The 22,504-nt window shown below is 46.4% G+C and overlaps 1 protein-coding gene across 1 annotated transcript in view; it reads right to left on the bottom strand.

Moving 5' to 3' along the window:
• The window catches only part of p4hb (prolyl 4-hydroxylase, beta polypeptide), a 40,952-nt gene that overhangs the window by 9,014 nt on the left and 9,434 nt on the right, over positions 1 to 22,504 (bottom strand). The window contains exons 2-4 of the mRNA XM_038777083.1: positions 21,706 to 21,912; positions 16,622 to 16,755; positions 13,329 to 13,466 (exon numbers count right to left, since the gene is read on the bottom strand). Coding sequence (XP_038633011.1) covers positions 13,329 to 13,466; positions 16,622 to 16,755; positions 21,706 to 21,912 — 479 coding nt within the window. The remainder of the gene's footprint in view (positions 1 to 13,328; positions 13,467 to 16,621; positions 16,756 to 21,705; positions 21,913 to 22,504) is intronic.

Here is a 22,504-nt window from a genome sequence, read left to right as displayed (position 1 = left end):
GGATCTGATCGGAATGGCTTGGAAGAAATTTCAGCCCAGGTGTCCAGAATCTTTTCCCCATGTTGCGCAATGGAATGATCCTGTCCTCCTTACACTGCTAGCATTGCTGCCACAGCATGAGGGACCCGGGCTCAATTCCAACCCATATGGTGACATTCACACCATGTCTGCGTGGGTTTCCTCCCACAGTCCAAAGATGTCAAAGTTAGGTGGATTGGCCATGCTAAATTGCCCCTTAGGGTGGGGATTGGGCCTGACTAGTGTGGTCATTTGAGGTGTCGGTGTAGACTCGATGGGCTGAATGGCCTCCTTCTGCACTCTAGGGATTCTAGGATTCCTCTTCCTGGCAACATTCCCATTCTTTAAAACCGATAAACGGCATCATGTTGACGTTCCGCACTTGCCATTTTGGATATAACCTGCTCCACAGCCACGGAGTGTCACAAATAATCTGACATTTCAAGCAGAATTCATGCAACTGGGACACCAGAATTCAGGAGAAACTTCTTTACTCAGAACTTGCCACCCAGGGAGCATTTCAGGTGAATACCCTTCATGCATTTGAGAAACTAGATAAGCAAACGAGGGAGAAAGGAATAAAAGGGATATATTGATAGAGCAGCTGGTGTGCAGCATTAAGTGGGGCTCAATGGCCTATTCCTGCATTGGGTAAACCGGTGCTTTCTGTATAATGCTGGTCTCATCAGTCAGGTGCGAGCACCTGTCACAACTCAGCTGCAACCAGAGGGAACGCTTGCTCTACATCACAAACCAAAGTAGTTTCATTAACAGACCTTTATATAGTATCCAAGCAAGACTTTGCACCTCAACACCCTGTCTGTGTATTAGGTCACATTCAAAAGATAACACATCAGCCAAGTGGGAACTCTGATCAGGCTTAGCACTCCCCCAAGAGCACTCAAGCTGGTACAAGCTTAGTTTAAAAAAAGAATAGCTCCCACACACCCTGCATCTGAATGCTGTAAGTAGCACATTCACCAGCTTGCATTTCTCCACCACTGGCTTAAGAGCAACACAGATCAACACTTGCTGGAGCAGTGGGGCCCAGGTACTCGCCACCCCTGCCAATTGGCATGCTGAATAATGTTGGGGCAGTACAAGTGCATCACTTCACATCAAGTGGGTCAGATTCTTCATCGAGTCTCCTAATCCTCTTATTATGAGCCAGGGTTTAGAGAACCCCCAAGTGCATCATGGAGTTAACCTGACCCACAACTTTTAATAGATTGTGGTATGGGGAGCTGGGCTTACTTTGTAGGTGTGGTGCTTCAGAGAGCTAAAGTACTTTTAAATTAAAACAAAAACAATGTTTATTTATGAAACCAGTTAACACTTTATAAACCCACAGTAAATATCTTAAAACAATCCCCACAGATATAAGTAACCCTTAATCTTTCCTTGGAACAGCCATAAGACAAAAAACCCTTTTTCACACAGTTCAGGTTTAAATTCACTACTGAGAGCAGTTATAGTAAGAAGTCTTACAACACCAGGTTAAAGTCCAACAGGTTTGTTTCAAACACGAGCTTTTGGAGCGCAGCTCCTTCCTCAGGTGAAGGAGAAAGGGGCAGTGCTCCGAAAGCTAGTGATTTGAAACAAACCTGTTGGACTTTAACCTGATGCTGTAAGACTTCTTACTGTGCCCACCCCAGTCCAACGCCGGCATCTCCACATCATGAGAGCAGTTATCACTTTGAAATCACCCAAAGGATCTGGAGATAAGTCTTTAGATTGCAGACAGATCCTTATACAGCCGTTTGATTTTCCTGCAGCTATCCAACTCTCAAAATGAAACTAAAACACACCCTGTAGCAGAAAGCCCAAAGCAGAAAGAGCAGACAGCCCAGCTCCACCCACCCTACATCACTGCAGCCATCTGACAAACACCCAGGTACACCTACTACAGCTATTTTATAAACACCCATTTCTTAAAAGGTACTCTCACATGACAGTCTCTAGCCCATCACCCAGGCTCCTGATGACAAGATAACAGGAACAAGCCTCAAAATCAAACGACTTAAAAACACCAGAACCAGTGTTCTGATTCCTAATTACCTTTCCCATACTGCTGCAGAGTCCAGAAGTAAATTCTGTGCTACACGAGATGACTGACATTACCACTTTAGGTAAATCATGTCCTACTTCGAAAAAATTTCAAACATTAAAAACATCCCCACTGGCTGACCGTGATGGAGCACAACTCATGGTTAAAATTGGCAACAAGCAAAAGTCTAGTTTAATTTCACTGTGGTGCACTCAATGTGCTTTTGTTGGAGAAGATCACCCTATTTGACTCAGCTATCAGTTTTATGGCCGCATTCTAAATCTGCACATTGAGAGATGAAGCAGTGACAACCAGAGCAAACTAGTTCCTGGGCCACGGGAACATGATCTCATGTTCCCACTCTGGGGTCCTCACCATGAAACTCAAAACCATAACTGGAAATGGTCACTGAGTAACTGGGAGCATTGCCAAAACTCACTGGCCACACGCACTGCTCTACGAGACATCCCAGTTCAAGCAGATAGACCCTGACTGCCAGCACCCAGCACAAGCAGATAGACACTGACCGCCAGCACCCAGCACAAGCAGATAGACCCTGACTGCCAGCACCCAGCACAAGCAGATAGACACTGACCGCCAGCACCCAGCACAAGCAGATAGACCCTGACTGCCAGCACCCAGCACAAGCAGATAGACACTGACCGCCAGCACCCAGCACAAGCAGATAGACCCTGACTGCCAGCACCCAGCACAAGCAGATAGACACTGACCGCCAGCACCCAGCACAAGCAGATAGACCCTGACTGCCAGCACCCAGCACAAGCAGATAGACCCTGACTGCCAGCACCCAGCACAAGCAGATAGACACTGACCGCCAGCACCCAGCACAAGCAGATAGACCTTGACTGCCAGCACCCAGCACAAGCAGATAGACCCTGACCGCCAGCACCCAGCTCAAGCAGATAGACCCTGACCGCCAGCACAAGCAGATAGACCCTGACCGCCAGCACCCAGCTCAAGCAGATAGACCCTGACTGCCAGCACCCAGCTCAAGCAGATAGACCCTGACTGCCAGCACCCAGCTCAAGCAGATAGACCCTGACTGCCAGCACCCAGCTCAAGCAGATAGACCCTGACCGCCAGCACCCAGCACAAGCAGATAGACCCTGACCGCCAGCACCCAGCACAAGCAGATAGACCCTGACCGCCAGCACCCAGCACAAGCAGATAGACCCTGACTGCCAGCACCCAGCACAAGCAGAAAACAGAACCAGAGTTCAGCTGTGATGCACTCTACAGTCAAATGGCCCATGGATGCTCACTTAAAACCCAAGGCACAAAAAAAAGGTTACTGTTAAAAGAATGAAGTCAGGTATTACATTCAAATCCGTTCTCAATACATCAGCGACAGCAGAAACGAGCATCTCAACTCTTACGGGGCACGATTAGTGTCAGGAGATAGCCCAGGAAAAAGGCCCACTTTTCAGACAGCAACCTTAAAATGTAGAGATGCCAACATGCAATTTAAAATAAACCCCCCCCCCCCACCGCTGGGATGAGTATAACCAAGTCAGAGCATCACCCCACTTGCTTCAAGTTAGAATATCGCTACTCAAAACCTTCACCATAACCCATTGAAAAGTACAACCGCCCAATTCCATTTCCTGCAGCAAACATACAATTCAGGAGTGTCGCTTATTTCTACAAAATGTATCCATCCAGTGTGCAGTCCAACTCCCCTGGGGAGAGTTTATGCTTCTCCAACACGTCTTTGGGATACTCGGCAAATTGGATGCTGGGTTGGGGAGCCAGGCAGTTTTGGCTCAAAGAATCGAAATGCTGTCACTGACTAGCAGCCTGGTATCAGCAAGAGGGTACGTGGAGCAATCAAACCTCAAAATGCTAAATACTGTCAGATTTACATTGCAAACAAGGGCACAAATCTGTATTTCTAGTTGTTTGACATGCAAAAGTCACCTGCACCTTGTTGTTCAGAAGGCAGAATTTGACCCACCATCTGTACTCTTCACTAAAGCCAATTAAAATAAATCCCACTGCTCCACTGTCCCCTTCACAAGAACAGTTATCTTGCAAACCCCCCCACACACACAGCAGCCATCAGTAACTTGGAACATTTCCCATTCACCTTGGTCACAAATTGAATTAATTTCTGCTTGACCGGCTCTTCCCCAGTGGAAATGACCGTCTCTACTTGGGTCTCTCTGTCCCAGACACCGTTCTGGTGACCAGACGACAAGGCTATAGCGTCTTCGCTCTGCTGCCCAGGCGCAACAGCTTACATTACATCTTCCTCACCGTTTGCTACATATAACAAGCGACTGATTAGGGACATGTACTGCCCCTTTGAGTGAAAAATCATGACTTAAATTTGATTCCAGTTTTTTTGAAGGGGTAACCAAGAAGGTAGAGGAGGGCAATGCAGTCGACTTTAGCAAGGTCTTTGACAAAGTACCGCATGGTAGGTTGTTGCACAAGGTTAAATCTCACGGGATCCAGGGCAAGGTGGCCAATTGGATACAAAATTGGCTTGACGTCAGAAGACAAAGGGTGGTTAGAGGGGGTTATTTTTCCAAACTGGGGTCCTGTGACCAGTGGTGTGCCTCAGGGATCAGTGCTGGGTCCACTTATTTTTTATATTAATGACTTGGATGAGAATTTAGGAGGCATGGTTAGTTATTTGCCAATGACACCAAGATAGGACCGCACCAGGATCTTGATCAATTAGGCCAGTGGGCCGATGAATGGCAAATGGAGTTTAATTTAGATAAATGTGAGGTGATGCATTTTGGCAGATCGAATTGGGGCAGGACCTACTCAGTTAATGGTAGGGAGTTGGGGGGAGTTATAGAACAAAGATCTGGGAGTACAAATTCACAGCCCATTGAAAGTGGAGTTGCAGGTGGACAAGATGGTGAAGGCAGCATGTTTGGTTTCATGGTCAGAACATGGACTACAGGAGTTGGGGCGTCTTGCTCAAATTAGTACGGCCACACGTGTCCAGTTCTGGTCACCCCATTATAGAAAGGATATTATTAAACTGGAAGGAGTGCAGAAGAGATTTACTAGGATGTCACTGGGACTTGATAGCTTGAGTTACAAGGAGAAGCTGGGACTTTTATCCCCCTGGAGCATAGGAGGCTCAGGGTGATCTTATAGAGGTCTATAAAATAACGAGGAGCATAGATAAGGTGGACAGTCGACATCTTTTCCCAAAGGTAGGGGAGTTTAAAAGTAGAGGGCACAGGTTTTAAGGTGAGAGGGGAGAGATACAAAAGGGTCCAGAGTGGTAACTTTTTTCAGAGGGTGATGAGTGTCTGGAATGAGCTGGAATAGGTAGTAGAGGTGGGGACAATTGTCTTTTAAAAAGCATTTCGACAGTTATATGGGCAAGATGGATATAGAGGGATATGGGCCAAATGCAGGCAATTGGGACTAGTTTAGTGGTAAAATCTGGGTGGCACGGGCCGAAGGGCCTGTTTCCAGGTTGTAAACCTCTGATTGTAGGTGGATTGGCCCTTAACTGGGGAAAAAATGAATGGGGTACTTTGTTTTAAAAAGTGAACAGTGCTGTGGTGTGTTACAGTAATAATTTTTTTTCCAGTAATCGATAATAAAATCAGTCGCAAAATTCCTGCGCTGGGCATTCTCTGGTGCGAAATATACTCCAAAACAGCCTGGTTTTTACATTTCAAAACAGCCTGGTTTTTACATTTCAAAACAGCCTGGTTTTTTTTTTTTTAATACTCGTCACCTGAAGCCAAAGCTCCCAGAACCAGAGGACCTTCCGTCAACACTAAACGGAACGGCAGTCTAAATGCCTCCTCATTTCACACAAATCCTCCTACTCCCAACAAAGGATTTACTTCATCAAATGAATAGAATGCGGGCCTTTTTCTAAGGGGACGCAGAGTAAATTGTATTACAGCTGAGCCGGGGCATGGATGCAGAACATCACGACTGAATTGAACGCGGGGGTGGGAGGTGCGTAGCGGAAGAGGGGACCAGGTCCGAACGGCAGCCTCCTGTTGCCTTGGGCCGTTTATTCAGCTGGTTTGGTGGATTGGCCACGTGAAATTGCCCTTCGGCGTCCAAAGGTGTGCGGCTGAGGTTAAGGGGTTATTGAGACAGGGCGGGGCTGTGGGGGCAAGGGTAGGGAGCTCTTTCAAAGGGTCAGTGCAGAGTTAGATGGACGGAATGGCTTCCTCCTGCACTGTAACGATTGTGTTAACGTTGAGCCAGTCCCAAAATAAAGGGAAGGCCCCTCTCCCACCCCCAGCTCCGACGATAGTGTGTGAGCAAGCTTTAAACAAGTTGTCGGAGTAACAGATTTGCTGGTCACAGACGGGGTACTGGCGAGCAGCACAGTAACGTACTCCAGTATTATGTACCTCCTGCATGAATCTACACAGCTGTGATGGAAGCACAACCACATGAGGGAAGGAGGACACAGTAATCATTTTTTAAAAAGTTTTTGTATGAAACACCAGCCTCGAGCTTCCCCAGATATTTCTCAGCAGTTATGGGGCTCCAGGTAGCTTCTCTGCCCTCTCCAAGCCCAGGGGCTAGTTGGAACATCAAAAGTGCTGCCTGGCCAAAATAAGCCAACTCAGATTAGTAGGCAAACAGTCTTGATGGACAGCACTATACTAGCCAGGGCTAAAAGTCTGCCCATGTCGTTACATATTTGGTGGGCTCAAGACAATTTCCTGCGTCAGCCACAAAGCTAGTGATTGTACGCAGAATGATGCTGCCACCCAGTGGCTTCCCCAGAGACTGCAGCTACGAAGATCCAGTGTCAACAAGAATAACTGAAACAGAGCCCCAAGAGTTTCCTCAATTGAGGGGGTAGAAAACAGGCAATTATAAAAATAATAATCTTTCACTAGTGTCACAAGTAGGCTCACATTAACACTGCAATGAAGTTAATGTGAAAATCTCCCAGTTGCCACACTCCAGCGCCTGTTCGGGTACACAAGAGGGAGAATTCAGAATTTCTAATTCGTCCAACAAGCTCGTCTTTCGTGACCTGTGGGAGGAAACCGGAGCACCCAGAGGAACTGCCATTCCGTTTGTGGCCTATATGATGTCTGGTAGATTGTTGCTCATTCATTTATTGCATTGCTCGACGTTAAACCCAAGACTTGGACCCCACTGCAAAACACAGATCGTCAAGTCACAGGGTGAAAATCTCAACTTTCTGTGGATCTGGTAAACTTCATAGAATTTACAGTGCAGAAGGAGGCCATTCGGCCCATCGAGTCTGCACTGGCTCTTGGAAAGAGCACCCTACCCAACACCACACCTTATCCCCATAACCCAGTAACCCCACCCAACACTAAGGGCAATTTATCATGGCCAAACCACCTAACCTGCACATCTTTGGACTGTGGGAGGAAACAGGAGCACCCGGAGGAAACCCACACACACACATGGGGAGAACGTGCAGACTCCGCATAGACAGTGACCCAAGCTGGGAATCGAACCTGGGACCCTGGAGCTGTGAAGCAATTGTGCTAACCACTTGTGCTACCGTGCTGCCCAAAACTGAGCAACAGGAATCCTTCCCCTATATATCCAAGGGAGATCTCTCCCATGTTTTCAGCAGATTTGCTGCTCAAGGCACGTGTTATACAGAAAATATCCACCTATCCCGCTTAACATGGGGGCTTCAGAACCATTGACACACAAAGGAGAGCACTGTCTACAAATACTGCCACCCACTGATAACAGATTCTAGGCCCAATCTAACCAAGGAAATCTGCATCATCAGCTTCACTGGGTGGAGATTATGGTGCTGTCACCATTAATTAACAAACTGATTGTTTAATTAATAGAAAATAGCTACAAATTCAGCCAAGTACCAAGCAGGTTAACTCGCATCCCAAACAGGAGTGAGCGAGTAAACCCACAGTATACATGGACTGATTCAGGACCTACCACTAGTCACCAACAAAAAGCTGTTGCACCACAATTAATGTAGTGTTGGGACAGCACGGTGGCACAGTGATTAGCACTGCTGCCCGACGGCAGCGAGGACCTGGGTTCGATCCCGGCCCTGGGTCACTGTCCGTGTGGAGTTTGCACATTCTCCCTGCATCTGCGTGGGTCTCACCCCACAACCCAAAGATGTGCAGGGTAGGTGGATTGGCCATATCTTTTATTAAAACACAAGGCCAAATGGTACAAACATTCATTTTGAGTTGGAGAAACAGGATGTCCTTCCCTCAGTACCAATGTACGGGGAGGGGGTGTGGATACTCTGATTATTAAAACAGTTCACAACACATTTATACAAAAAACAAATAGTACAAGCACTAAACTTTGTGCTGGAGAGACCAGATACCCTCGCCTCTGTACCAACAGAAGGGAAAGGAAGGGAGGTGGTGGGGAGCGAGGCGAAAGGAGGGTAGTGGGGACTTGAATTTGGAGCTGAATTGCAGTCACTGCGTTTAGCTAGTCAGCAACGGTTGGGAAAGGGACAGATGTGTACTTCCAGCAAGACAAGTGCTTCATCTCCTGGTGAAAGTATCAATTCAATAGTGCTTTGTGAAATACAGGCCATTCAACCCTCAAGTCTCTTCTACCATTCAATTCTAACTCTATAATGAATGACCCGTGTCTTAGTTCCATATTCAATATGGAAGTGAGTAACAAAATCCAACCATTTTCCAAAATGGAGAGAGATGGCGGGTGGAGAAAAGCCTGGGTTTTAGGCCTGATAAAATCAGGCACTAAGCACAGCCAACCCCGGACAGTCTAATGAGAATTCAAATTTGGCCTTGGCCAAGCTCGAAAACATGAAGCACAACAAAGTGCCAGGACATGTTGTCAATCACCCCTCAGGAGACAATCGGCTCCATTCATACGGATCAATTTGTTTTGGGTTACCCAGAACAAACCAGACTTTCTGGCACCCAGAATTCCCGTTATGGTACCAGGAACATAGACAACACTACACCTAGGGGCGAGTCCCTGGTGGCATGCTGAACGGCCATTAACAATTCCATTGGGTATTCTGCCTTCCTATTTTTGCTAGACAACCTCATTTATCCACATTATACTGCATCTGCGCACTCACCCAGCCTGTCCCAAAGTCCACCTTCATAGAATTTACAGTGTAGGAGGCCATTCGGCCCATCGAGTCTGCACCAGCTCTTGGAAAGAGCACCCTACCCAAGGTCAACATCTCCACCCTATCCCCATAACCCAGTAACCCCACCCAACACACAGGGCAATTTTGGACACTAAGGGCAATTTATCATGGCCAATCCACCTAACCTGCACATCTTTGGACTATGGGCGGAAACCCACGCATGCACGGGGAGGATGTGCAGACTCCGCACAGACAGTGACCCAAGCCGGAATCGAACCTGGGACCCTGGAGCTGTGAAGCCATTGTGCTATCCACAATGCTACCATGCTGCCCTGAAGCAGCTCTGCATCCTCATCACAGCTCACCCTCCCACCGCACATCATCTGCAAATATGGAGATAATAAATCTTGTCCAAAGCATTAACATAATATGAAATTGGGGGTCCCAGCACACATCCCTGCAGTACCCCACTAGACACTGCCTGCCAACTGGAAAATACCCATTTATTCCAACTGTTTGCTTCCTATCTACTAACCAGCTTTCTATCCATCTCAAGACACTATCTGGAACCCCTAGCGTTTGAACTTTACAAAAGAAGATTACAGTACAGGAACAGGTCCTTCGACCCACCAAGACTGCGCCCATCCAGATTCCTGATTTAGATCTATTTATTGCCCAAACAATCAGTACCCCCTCCATTCCCCACCCGTTCATGTGTCTATCACGATACATGTTTAATGTCACTATCGTGCCAGCCTCCACCACATCCACTGACATTCCAGGCACCCACCACCCTCTGCGTGAAAAACATTCCCCGCACACCTCCCCTAAACTTTCCCTCTCACCTTGTATCCGTGTCCCCTTTTAATGGAGTCTTCCACCCTGGGAAAAAGCTTCTGACTGTCTGTACCTAGTGCAATTTCGTAGACCTCAATCAGGTCTCCCCTCAACCTGTTTCCAACAAAAACAAATCTCTGTCTATTCAACCTCTCCTCATAACTAACACCCTCCAGACCAGGCAACATCCTGGTAAACCCTCTTTGCACTCTCGCTCTCCAAGATTTGGGAGACAGACCAGAAGTGGAAGGAAGCAGCACCTTTATAGTAATCTACTAGGGAGACCTCGTCAAGTCCAAATAAACCACATCCACTAGTTCTCCCTGGTCAACTCTACTAGTTACATGTTTAAATAGTGTCAAGTAGGATTTCCATTTCTTAAATCCTTGCTGATTTTTGATTAGACCACTGCATTCCAAATGCTGTGTTATGAAATCCTTGATAATGGACTCTAGCAACTTCATTACCACCAACATTAGGTTCACTGCTCTGTGGTTCCCAGTGTTCCCTTTACCTCCCTTTTTTTAATGGTGGGCTTACATTAGCTATCCTATCTGGAGGACAGGTTTAGCTCAGTTTGTGATGCAGAACAAAGCCAGCAGTGCGGGTTCAATTCCCGTACCAGCTTACCTGAACAGGTGCTTTTTACAGTCACTCCATACTTGTGATAATAAAAGGTTATTATTATTATCTGTATGAACCATTCCAGAGTCCAAAGAATTTTGGAAAATGTCCAAAGAATCTACTATTTCTAGGGCCACTTCCAGGTACTCTGGGATGAAAATTCAGGCCCTGGAGATTTATCCACCTTCAACCCCATTCATTCCCTCAAAAACATTCTTTCTTTTACTAATTTGCTTCAGCTCCTCACTGCTGAAGCAAATGTTTCTCAGAACTTCCAGTACATCATGGAAAAAGCTTTGTCAGCTTTGACAAAGTCATCAGACTCGAAATGTTAGCTCTTTTCTCTCCCTACAGATGCTGCCAGACTTGCTGAGATTTTCCAGCATTTTCCCTTTCATTTCAGATTCCAGCATCCACAGTAATTTGCTTTTTTCCAGTACATCATGTCTTCCTTTGTGAAGGCAAAACAAATAAGAATTTAGTTCCTCAGCCATTTCTTTGTCCCCATTATGAATCAGTTTCTGACCGAGGGGCCTACATTAATTCTTGTCTGATATATACCTATTGCGAGTTTATGTTCCCCATCAACTTACTTCCATATTGCATTTTCCCCACCAATCCCTTGATCTGCCTTTGCGGAATTTTAAACGGTTTCCCATCCTCAGGTCAATTATGAAATATCTTGGGATAATACAAGAGGTTTACTGTGTTAAATAAATTTGATTTTATTTTACATTTTCGTCCTTTGGGCGGCAGTGGCAGCACAGTGGCTGGCACTGTTGCTTCACTGCACCAGTGTCCCAGGTTCGATTCCTGGCTTGGGTCACTGTCTGTGTGGAGTCTGCACGTTCTCCCAGTGTCTGCGTGGGTTTCCTCCGGGTGCTCGGGTTTCCTCCCAGACCCGAAAGACGTGCAGGTAGGTAATTTGGACATTCTGAATTCTCCTTCCGGTGAACCCGGACTGGCACCAGAATGTAGCGACTAGGGGATTTTCACAGTAACTTCATTGCAGTGTTAATGTAAGCCTACTTGTAACAATTGTTCACCCTGCCAATAGGCATCTGGATAAAACGTTTGATTAATAAACTGGTTGAAGTGTCTGGTGTTTCACAGACAACACATCTGTGCTCCCTGTATCAACCAGTTCAACCCACATTTCTATTTGCTCTCCCTGTATCTAACTGCCCCCTTGTTCTGGACCACAGGGAAAATAAAGACTTTGTCGCTCATAAGCTGCACAGATCCTATGAGAACAATGTACCCACAGCAAAATATCACATAGATCAAAGCAAAGTGGGAGGAAGAGTTGAGAGAGGAGGGGATATGGAAAGGGAGGGGGGGATGCTCTGGAAAGTGAACACCTCCACCTCGTGCGTGACAGCTGAAGGTGGTATACAGAGCACACTTCACGAGGGCGAGGATTAGCCAATTTGGTCCTGTCCAAAGCTAGAGGATTACTGGAAGGTTTTTAGGGTAATTTCTAAAGTGGTGCATGTGAAACTGGACCCGGGCCCCCGGGTGGCCATATTCAGGGCATCGGACCAGCCAGGGTTGGAAACAGGTGCGGAGGCAGATGTTGTAGCCTTCGCCTCGTTGATCGCCCGAAGGCAGATCCTGACAGGTTGGAGAGCAACCTCTCCACCCTGTGCCCTGGCGTGGCGGGGTGACCTGCTGGAATTCTTGACTCTTGAGAAGGTCAAGTTTGAACTGAGGGGAAGGATGGAGGGGTTCTACAATTCATGGGCATTATTCATTATGCATTTTCGAGAACTGGATAACATTGAACATTAGTTGGGGCGGGTGGGTGTTAATGGCGACTATGGGTGATTCCCGATTCCTTTTTGTCATTTGTTTGTGAGACCATGTGGGCTAATATTTGGGGTTTGTTGGGAGGATGGGATCGTTGTTATTGATATGGGGATTGGCGTATTTGTTACTGATTATTGTTGGTGGGTGTAAATTTGGGAGAAAATGCGAAAAAGGAGAATAAAAATATTTTTAAAATATCACATAGTATTCAGCCCATCGAGTCTGCAGCAGACCTTGCAAAGAGCATCCTACACCATCCCTTGGAAAGATGACCCTACTAAGCCCACCCCTGTAACCCAACCTAACCTTTTGGACACAGGCAATTGAACATGACCAATCCACCTAACCTGCACATCTTTGAACAGTGAGAGGAAACCCACACAGACACAGGAAGTGCAAACACCACACAGTCACCCGAGGCCAGAATTGAACCGGGGACACTGAAGCTGTGAGGCAGCAGTGCTAACCACTGCACCGCCATACCACCCCATGGTTACCATTAATCTTTTTGGCAAAAATCGCAATTTTATCAGCTGTGCACAGCCTGAAACACGGTGTTGATCACTGCCAGTTGATCTGGTTACAAGTGTGCAAAAGGTCTATAATCAGTGAACATTCACTTCCAAAACAGTGCTCCAGGGGGCAGCACAGTGGGTTAGCCCTGCTGCCTCACGGAGCCGAGGTCCCAGGTTCGATCCCGGCTCAGGGTCACTGTCCGTGTGGAGTTTGCACATTCTCCCAGTGTCTGGGTGGGTTTCACCCCCACAACCCAAAGATGTGCAGGGTAGGTGGATTGGCCACGCTAAATTGCCCCTTAATTTATTTTTTAAAAAGTGCTCCAGAGCCCAGGCTGTCGACCAAAATGCTGGGTTAGGAGACAAAACATTTTGCTCTGCAGCTACAAACTAGACCAATTACCTTCTTGAAAAGGACAACTCCATCCTGCTTCACATCATACTTGGTAAAGAGATCCGCTTGTGAAGCAATTCCAAAAGGCACCTCGTCAAAGGCCTCTGCAGCCTGCAGGAATATTTTGGCATCGCTCCCTTCCACATCCTGAAAAAGAGACACACAGCTTTATTCAGACATTTATCATCAACATTTACCCAGCAGCAAATTTGAGTTTACTCCAATTGAAGGGAATGGCAGAAATCCCCTCTTAGTAACCCACATTGGGCTTCAAATAAAATTAGACACGAGCTTCAAGCTGATCAAATAAAACCAGATTTCTCTATTCCAGGCGGCAGAAACAACCAACATCCAGGTGACCACACAGGCTACAATGGCAGAATCCTTGCACTGAGGCAACAGATTTGACAGACAAGAGTTTGCAAAATAAACTGCACAGTTGGGCTCAAGAATGACCCAACATCTGGTGGGATTTCTCTTTGCCGCCCCCCCCCCAAAAAAAAACATTGAACACCATCCTAAAGAAACCAAAGTGTTGACACCAAAAGTCAAATACAGGTAGCAAGTGGTTAGCACTGCTGCCTCAGCATTGGGGACCCAGGTTCAATCATGACCTTGGACGTCTGTGCGGAGTCTGCACATTCGCCCCGTATCTGCATGGGTTTCCTCCGGGTGCTCCGGTTTCCTCCCACAAGTCCAAAGCTGTGCAGGTTAGGTACATTGGCCAGGATCAATGCACAGGGTTGGGGATAGGGCAGGGGAATGAGCTGAAGTAACGTGCTTGGAAGGTCGGTGCAGACTTGGATGGGGGGAATGGCCTCATTCTGCACTGTGGGGATAGCATGATCTTATTGCGATAATGAAACTACAGGCTTCTGCAAATTAAGAAAACTAAAAAGACTCCAAACAGGGTTCACAAAAATGGCAAACTTGCATCGAGTCAGCCAAAGCAGAGATACACTCGAGGATTAAGGCTAACCGACAATGGAAGATTAACAGCCCAAATAAAACATTGCTTATGCCAATGAAAACATGGTTTCTCATTTGTCCTGTCCAGGGATATGATAACATTTGTATGTTGTGACTTTTAGAAATTCAATTAGTCAAAGAAAGCGCTGTTTCTGATCATGGCAGGGCGGATGGAAGGGTGGTTCCCATCTAGGGTGGAGGCCAGCTGGGGTCAACAGGAGATGAAGTATTGCTTCCCTTGGGTTGTTGGTCTTTGGAATTCCCTCCCACAGCAGAGGTGGGTTATTGAATACATTTAGGCCAAATTAAAGTTGACAAGGGAGTTTTTGGGGGGGGGGGGGGGGGGGGGGGGGGAAGAAAGAGAAGTCAGAACAGCCATGATCTTATTGAATGGGAGGGTATCAAATTCTCAGCCATGTGGGGATGGAACTCCAGCCTTCAGGATCATTAAGCGCCACCCAAATCTGGGCCAAATATCCCATTTAGAGTTCAGGAATTATTATTAAAAATGCATCAGTTCTGAATGACAATGTGATAATTTTTGCACTAGGTATGGACTTAAGAACTTGCATTTCTACAGCACTCCATGTACTGGAAGGTCCCAAGTACAAGTGGAAAAAGGAAAGACAAAAAGGAGAGAAAACAGTTTCGCTCTCACTACACCCGCTATTGAGCAGCGGCCCAAGAGAAAATAGGGTGCAAAAACACCACAAAACCCAGTAATAGGGGATGTGTAAAGGTGTAAAGGGTACAAAGCTAGAGGTTCTCAGACACGATGGAACAGCACAGTGGAGGGTAGGAAGAAATTAATGTCGACTAATTAAGTGCACAGGAGCTGGTGAGTGGAAGTGAGCGAAGACTGTGCTAGGTGATGCTGAGAATATGGTTTAGGAGCTGGTGAGTGGAAGTGAGCGAAGACTGTGCTAGGTGATGCTGAGAATATGGTTTAGGAGCTGGTGAGTGGAAGTGAGCGAAGACTGTGCTAGGTGATGCTGAGAATATGATTTACGGTTAGTTTATAATTTTAGCAGCATTGATGCAGAGTTATTTTGGGAGGTGTCAAGACACCAGACCACAAAAGGCATGATTTTATGCAGCCACATATGTACAGGATGTAGAGGGAAGAAAATAGTCTTCAACAGTAGATCATGTAGGCTTCGGAGTCAACCAGCATTCCCGAGACTCCAACAGAATGGAGACTGAGAAACAGGCAAAGCCTCAATACTTGACGAAAGGTCCTTAACCTGAAATCTTATCTGTTCCCTCCCTGAATGATGCCAGACTTGCGTTGCAGAATGATGCATTTTAATTCTGGAGCCCTCAATACCATCTAAAGATAACGTGTTATACAAACAATGTTCCCAAGAGCACATCTCTAACCACACTTGGCTGCCCTTGTATCCTGTGACAATCCCACAATTAGCACCTTGGGAGTCCCATTTCTAACCCTTCATCTAATTGCAGAATTAACACAGGGGCACAACTTCTGTTGGTCATCACTGGTTTCACATCGGACCCAAGATTCATCACTTGATACCCTTTCTATCCGTTTCCACAGTCCACTTGCTGCATTTTAACATTAGCACAGGCTGCCCCTCTTTCACAGTTACATTGTCAAGGCACTAAACCATGAACTTTAGCGACTATAGATCAGAATCATCAACTGGCAATACACAGGAGTGCAGTTATTGGTGTCATAGCTTGAATTGGGAACTAAATTTACCAAAATTAGACAAAATACATTTTCCCACTTCCTTTTAAAGGCTCTGTAGATGTAAAACCCAGTGTCATATTTTGAGACAATCCACACTTCTGTATTCTTTTGCCAGCGAATGACCCTGCGGTTGTTTATATTATTTGAAGAATTTCCAAGTGATTTAGCATCTTCACTCACTACTGGGTTTTAAGCAACAAGGGACCATTAGAGCAAAGCAATGTCCAAGTGCAATTTGGATTATATATGCTACATGGCCACTCAAATTAAACTTGGTTAGCAACATGTCTGACATTTCAGCTTCACGTTACAGCGGGCCAGGGCTGGACTGACAACTCAAAGCCAGTTTTCAATCCAACTTTGACAGCAGAAACAATTCTGCTTGCAAGGAAAGGGAATGGACAATTTGTCCATTCCTTGTGTGAAACATCACCTGTAGTCAGTAGTTGCCAAACAGGACACACAGTAGAGACCGTAACATGCAATGAACACAAGTTACTTCACTATACAAAATGAGCAGCCAATTAAACTACACTGCCCGTATTCACATTATACACTGTCTTCACAGGGGTTACATTGGCACAGGCTGTTACACAAGCTTTTTAAGATATATCAGTACCTTGAAAAACCCGATGATAACCACTTCAGAGGACTCTACAAGTTTCTCAGCAGCATCTGCTTCAGTGATGGTGTCTGCTGCGGGTCCCATGCGTTTATTCAGCCAGTTCACAATATCTTCATGCTGTCTTCCAGCTAAGAGGAAGGTCAAAGCACGTTAAGAAAGGGAATACTTAACTCTTATGCAGCCGCCTCACAAAATAACGAGAGGAGATGCCACTTTAGATTAGTCAAGTGACTGGACCCTACATGGTGAACTCTGCTCCTTCAGAGCCAGTCATGCTATCATCAGGGGCTGGTTCAGCACAGGGCTAAAATCACTGGCTTTGAAAGCAGACCAAGCAGCACGGTTCAATTCCCGTACCAGCCTCCCCGAACAGGCGCCGGAATGTGGAGACTAGGGGCGTTTCACTAACTTCATTTGAAGCCTACTTGTGCCAATAAGCGATTTTCATTTATTCAGTTCATTACGTGCAAACCAGCAAGAATGTAACAGTAGCCGGACTTCCGATGACAGCGGGCGGGAGGCAGCCGCACACTGGAGGGCTCCTGCTTGGGAATAGAAATGTTGGGGTTTTAACGCCCGGTCCCAGGGCAACGGAGACTGAAAAGACTGTAAGAAGGCACAGGGAGGAGAAATGTCCAAGCTTGGGGGAAAAAAACAGCCGTGAAAAAGAGGGTTAATGAAAGTCCGCCGGTGAGTGGAAAAGTCAGCGCAGGAACTGTAAGGAAAGCGGAGACTGGAGCACCAGGGGAGGCCACATCACTCACAGCAGAAGAAATGACCAAAGTGATGGCTGTGGAACTTGAAAGAACAGTTCAGGAAGCACATGGAAGCGATGAAGGAGATAGTGGCAGTATTGAAAGTTCTGGTGGAGGAGGCGATTGCCCCGGTGAGGACAGCGGTATCAACCGCAGTGGCGGAGGTGCGGAAGTGGAAGAGTCATTACCGCAGCATAGTGATCAACTCACCTCGATGGAGTAGGAGTTGCGGAGGGCAACAAAGACCAACAAGGGTCTGCGAGCCAAAATGGAAGACCTGGAAAACAGATCCAGGCGGCAGAATCCGAGGATCATGGGTCTGCCCGAAGAGGTGGAAGGTCCGAGGCGACAGAATATTTTGCCACGATGTTGGCGGAGCTATTGGGGGAGGGGGACGATCCCTCTCGATGCGAACTGGATCAGGCTCATCGGTCATGGAGGCCTGCACCAAAGGCGAGTGAGCTGCCAAGAGTAATAACTCTGTTTCCGTAGGTACAGCGTGAAGGAGAAAGTCCTGAGCTGGGCAAAGCAGAAGCGGGTGGTGCAGTGGGCTGGAGCTGGTATACGCATATACCAGGACTTTACGGTGGAGCTGACGAGGATGCGGGCTGCCTTCAACCGGGTGAAGAAGGCACTGTACATCAGCAAGGTGCAGTGCAGCATAGTATATCCAGCTAAGTAGAGGGTAACCTACAAATCCAAGGACTTTATTTTGGGGTGGCAGAGGAGTTTGCGAACGCAGAAGGACTGTGGCAGAATTGAGAAATGGGACTGAGAGCGGGTCGTGTACCAGTGTAGCCTCATGTGACTTTACTTTTTCACTGCGTGTTGGTGTATGTACTAAATGCTGTATATTTGGACAAAGGAAGAGTTGGGACTTTCATTTGCAATGATGGTTCTTTGGGGCTTGGGTGTGTATGTTGGGGTTGTGTGCTAAAGGGGATTTCTTGGTTTTCCTGGGACCGGGGGAAGGAGACCCGGGAGGGGGCCTCCACGCAGTCGGCCAGTGAATACGAGTGAGGTTTTGGGGGGGGGGGGGGGGGGGGGCTGTGGCCATCGGAGCCTGGTTGAGCAGGTTTCAGTGAGTCTAGCTGGGGTGAAAAGTTGGGGGAAGTAGTTTACAAGAGGAAGTGGAGGAGTCTGGGGTGGGAGGGGTGTCTACAATTCATGGGTGCCATTCACAGTACTCTTTCAGGGATTGGATGGCATTGACTATTTGGGGGGGGGGTGTGTGTGTGTGTGTGTGTGGGGACTATATATGTCAACCGTGACCAGGGGAGATTCCCGATTTATTTTTATTTTTCCCTCATTTGGAGGTTCAGTTTTATTTGATGCTTGTATTGTCAGGTGGGCTGTTGTTTGGGGGTTGGTGGGAGGATGGGATCGTTGTTGTCGATAAGGGGATTGACATTGTATTCGTTACCGTTTACTGTTTGTTGGTGGGGTGTAAATTCTGAAGAAAATAGAGAATAAAAATATTTTAAAAAAAAGAATGTAACAGTAGCCACCTGCCTGCTCTATCTGAGAGACAAGGCAGCTTATGTGGAATGTAAAACACTAGCGTTATGCTCAGGTGAAGGAACAGCCCGTTACTGCACTGTACACAATGTAATGGTGAATTCAATCTGTAAATAGCCCACACCTGGCTGAAAGGCCATTTTCAGCAACTTGAAACTATTACAGGTGAATTGGAAATACTGGCTGAGCGTTGTGGCTGATGAGAGGCTGGATGATTCCCACGGCACAGACAATGGGACGTTCACCATGATTTAAATTACACAATGGTATTGTTTGCTGTTAAACCCGAGCAAGGTCTCATTTCCAATGCAGGCCCCAGGCACAGCACAGCTTTGCAAAAGGCAGCCTGGTTTTGGATAATAGCTGCTCAGTGAGGGGTTATTCCATTGCTGAAAGTTGCAATGGCATTAGTGCTGCCCAATCAATCGTGAGAAACAAAAGTCAAGCCAGGTGACAACTTAACAATCGGAACCCATCAATATACCGGTAACTAAGCAAGCATGTCACATGTTCCACACCGATCAGGAACAAGATATAAATCACAGTCAGAGATACTGGTCAAGTGGTCAAAATTGCTGAAATTCACCATCAAGCAATCAGCTCCATCTCTTTCTCCCCACCCCATCCACTGCTGCAGCTTGTACCCGAATGGATGCCCTGCCCAGTAAGCATCGTCAAAAGGGGCTGTGGGAAGCGTGGGGTCAATTCCTTCAGAGGAGAGCTGGGAAGAAAGTTGCTGCGGTTTATAGAGCACAGAAGCTTCAAATAGCAGCCACGTCAAATACAAAATACAGAAGAAATGCTGCAAATACTACAGTGGGCTAAACAGCTGACTTGTAATGCAGAACAATGCCAACAGCGCAGGTTCAATTCCCGTACCGGCCTCCCCGAAAAGGTGCTGGAATGTGGTGACTAGGGGCTTTTCACACTAACTGAAGGGCCTGTTCCTGTGCTGTAGTTTTCTTTGTTCACTGAAGCCTACTTGTGACAATAAGCAATTATTATTATAAATACTCAGCAGGTCTGGGCAGCATCTGTGGAGAGAGAAACGGATTTAACATTTCAGGTTGATGATGCAATGGGTTGCAACAGTAGAGGCTTCAAAGCAAGGGAACAGAAAGAGAAAGTACAAAAAAAAGGGAAAATCTGTGGCAGATTAGATGACAAAGGGGTGATAGTGCAAGACAAAAGGAGATTATAATGAGTCAGGAAGAGAGGAGACTAGAGATGGTGCACAAATGACCAAAAAGGTAACCATATATTCATTGGGGTTTAAAAAAAACAATGAATGCTATCCAATAGAGAAGTGATACTAAGATTCACCAAGGTCTGAAAATGAGAATTTCACTTTCCGACAGGGACAATAATGGGATTTCCCCACCAAAGATCAACTTTAAACAAGTCTGTCACAAAATGAAACTCATTTGTATTGCACCAAACTAGATGGTTTCACTCAAGTGCAAATATATGCTGAAAATTCAGCCTTTCCATGCAGACAGTCTGAAGCAGCACCATAAAAATGACAAGCTCAAAAAAAAAAGTGGGCAATTTTGAAATATTTGCACTAGCAAGAACTGACAGGAGATGAACTACAAGTCACATTTCAGAACAAACTTGCATTAAAAATGTTTGATGGATGTTGCTAACATTTATTGTCCATCCCTAGTTGCCCAAGATGTTGGCCAGCAGTTTCCTTGACCTGCTGCATTTAGTGTGGCAGGGATACTCTCAGAAATGAATAGGCCGCTCTAGGATTTTGGCCCAGTACACGATGCAGTGGGAAATGGAAGGACTGGAGCTGCTGTTGAACAAAGACTAGGTACATCGGCGCAGTACAGCTGGCATTCCAAGCAAAGAGCTGATCACAAAGTGCAAGTAACTAATGAATTGGCATGAATAGCAGTAACACCACAAAGCAATGAATTAATTTCAAAGCAAATTCAGTTGTTTTGTACCATCCACAAACAATTCCAGCTACAGCACTGGGCTACATTGCCCACAGGGCAGCCCAAAACTGCAACGTTCAGGGTGCCACACCACAGGAAGAATGTGAACATATTGGGAGAGAAGAGTGCAGAAGAGGTTTACAAGATGAGAAACTTCAGATGCGAGACTGGAGGGGGCTGGGACTGTTCTCCTCTAAGAGAAGGCAGGTGAGACGAAATTTGATGAGAGATGTTCAAAATCATTGGAGCTCTGGAGTAGACAGGGAGAAACTGTTCCCACTGGTAAAAGAATCAAGAACGAGAGGGCACAGATTTAAAGTTATATGGACTAGCTTAGCACAGTGGGCTAAACAGCTGGCTTGTAATGCAGAACAAGGCAGCAGCGCGGGTTCAATTCCCGTAGCAGCCTCCCCGAACAGGTGCCGGAATGTGGCGACTAGGGGCTTTTCACAGTAACTTCACTGAAGCTTACTTGTGAAAATAAGCAATTATTATTATTGATAATAAAAGAAGCAAATGTGATATGGGGGGGAAAAAACTTGTACAACGAATAGTTCAGGTCTGGAATGCACTGTCTGGAAGTGTGGTGGAGTCAGGTTCAATTCGATGCACTCCAGGCACATGGTTTCAATTTAAGTGATCGTCTAATGTGCAAGGGTATGGGGGTAAAGGCACTAAGCCACGATGTTCATTTGGAGAGCTAGTGCAGACATTATGGGCCAAATGGCCTCCTTCGGCACCGGTAAATGATTAGTTGCAACTAATAATAGTTTTCTCAAGTTTTCAAGAGTGGAAATAATTGAAACAGGTTAGTCATCATGCATTCACTCGTTGTTGCTGCAAAAGGAATCTTCATTACCTGAATAATCCTTCGGGCTGCTCTTATCGCCATTTTTAAAAAACTTAATGGTTGGGTATCCTCGTACTGCAAACATCTGCGCGAGGTCAGATTCCTCAGTGGCATCTACTTTCGCAAGTCTGATCTGAGAGCCTTCTTCTTTCAGCTTTGCGGCAGCTTTGGCATATTCAGGGGCAAGTGCCTTGCAGTGTCCACACCAGGGAGCATCTGTGTGGGTGGAGAAACAAGTCACATCAGATCAAAACCAGCAAAACATGCAACAGGACAAACCGGAAAAGCAATGACGTAGCACTCAACGTATTCCCCAGCCCAGAATTTCCAGAGTTTAAATCATCTGTGGGACAAATTTCTTTCAGGGCAAATGGGAACTTCGGAATTTCGAAACAGCCTTTTTTCCCCCACTTCAAGAGAATAATAGGATTAATGACCATTTATTAGGATGCATGTTGAAAGATTAAAACCACTGCAGGTACTGGAATGATTTAATGGCAATGGGAGGGAGATGGATGTACTCAGTTAACACAGTAAACTAACTGGAGAGTCTCTAGAGTTGGGATACAATGCAGGGCAAGTGGGCACCCACAGTTGTACAGGAATACCCCAAATGGCAAAAGTACCTGCATCTTAAACCCCAAGAATGCAGCAAGCTCCTGGAGAAGGGCTTGCCCCACAGAACATAAAACAGAAGGACTCCACAAAACGTGGAGCTGCCCTTCCAGTAGGTCACCAAGTCTTTTCACTCCTTCACACCATACTGCAGAGGGTAGGGACCAGCTAGCCAACTCACTGAGGGGAAGAA

The sequence above is a fragment of the Scyliorhinus canicula genome, chromosome 18 (assembly GCF_902713615.1).
Source record: "Scyliorhinus canicula chromosome 18, sScyCan1.1, whole genome shotgun sequence".
Taxonomy (NCBI): domain Eukaryota; kingdom Metazoa; phylum Chordata; class Chondrichthyes; order Carcharhiniformes; family Scyliorhinidae; genus Scyliorhinus; species Scyliorhinus canicula.
Note: the sequence above shows the minus strand (reverse complement) of the source record. Positions and strands in the feature narration are given on the sequence as shown.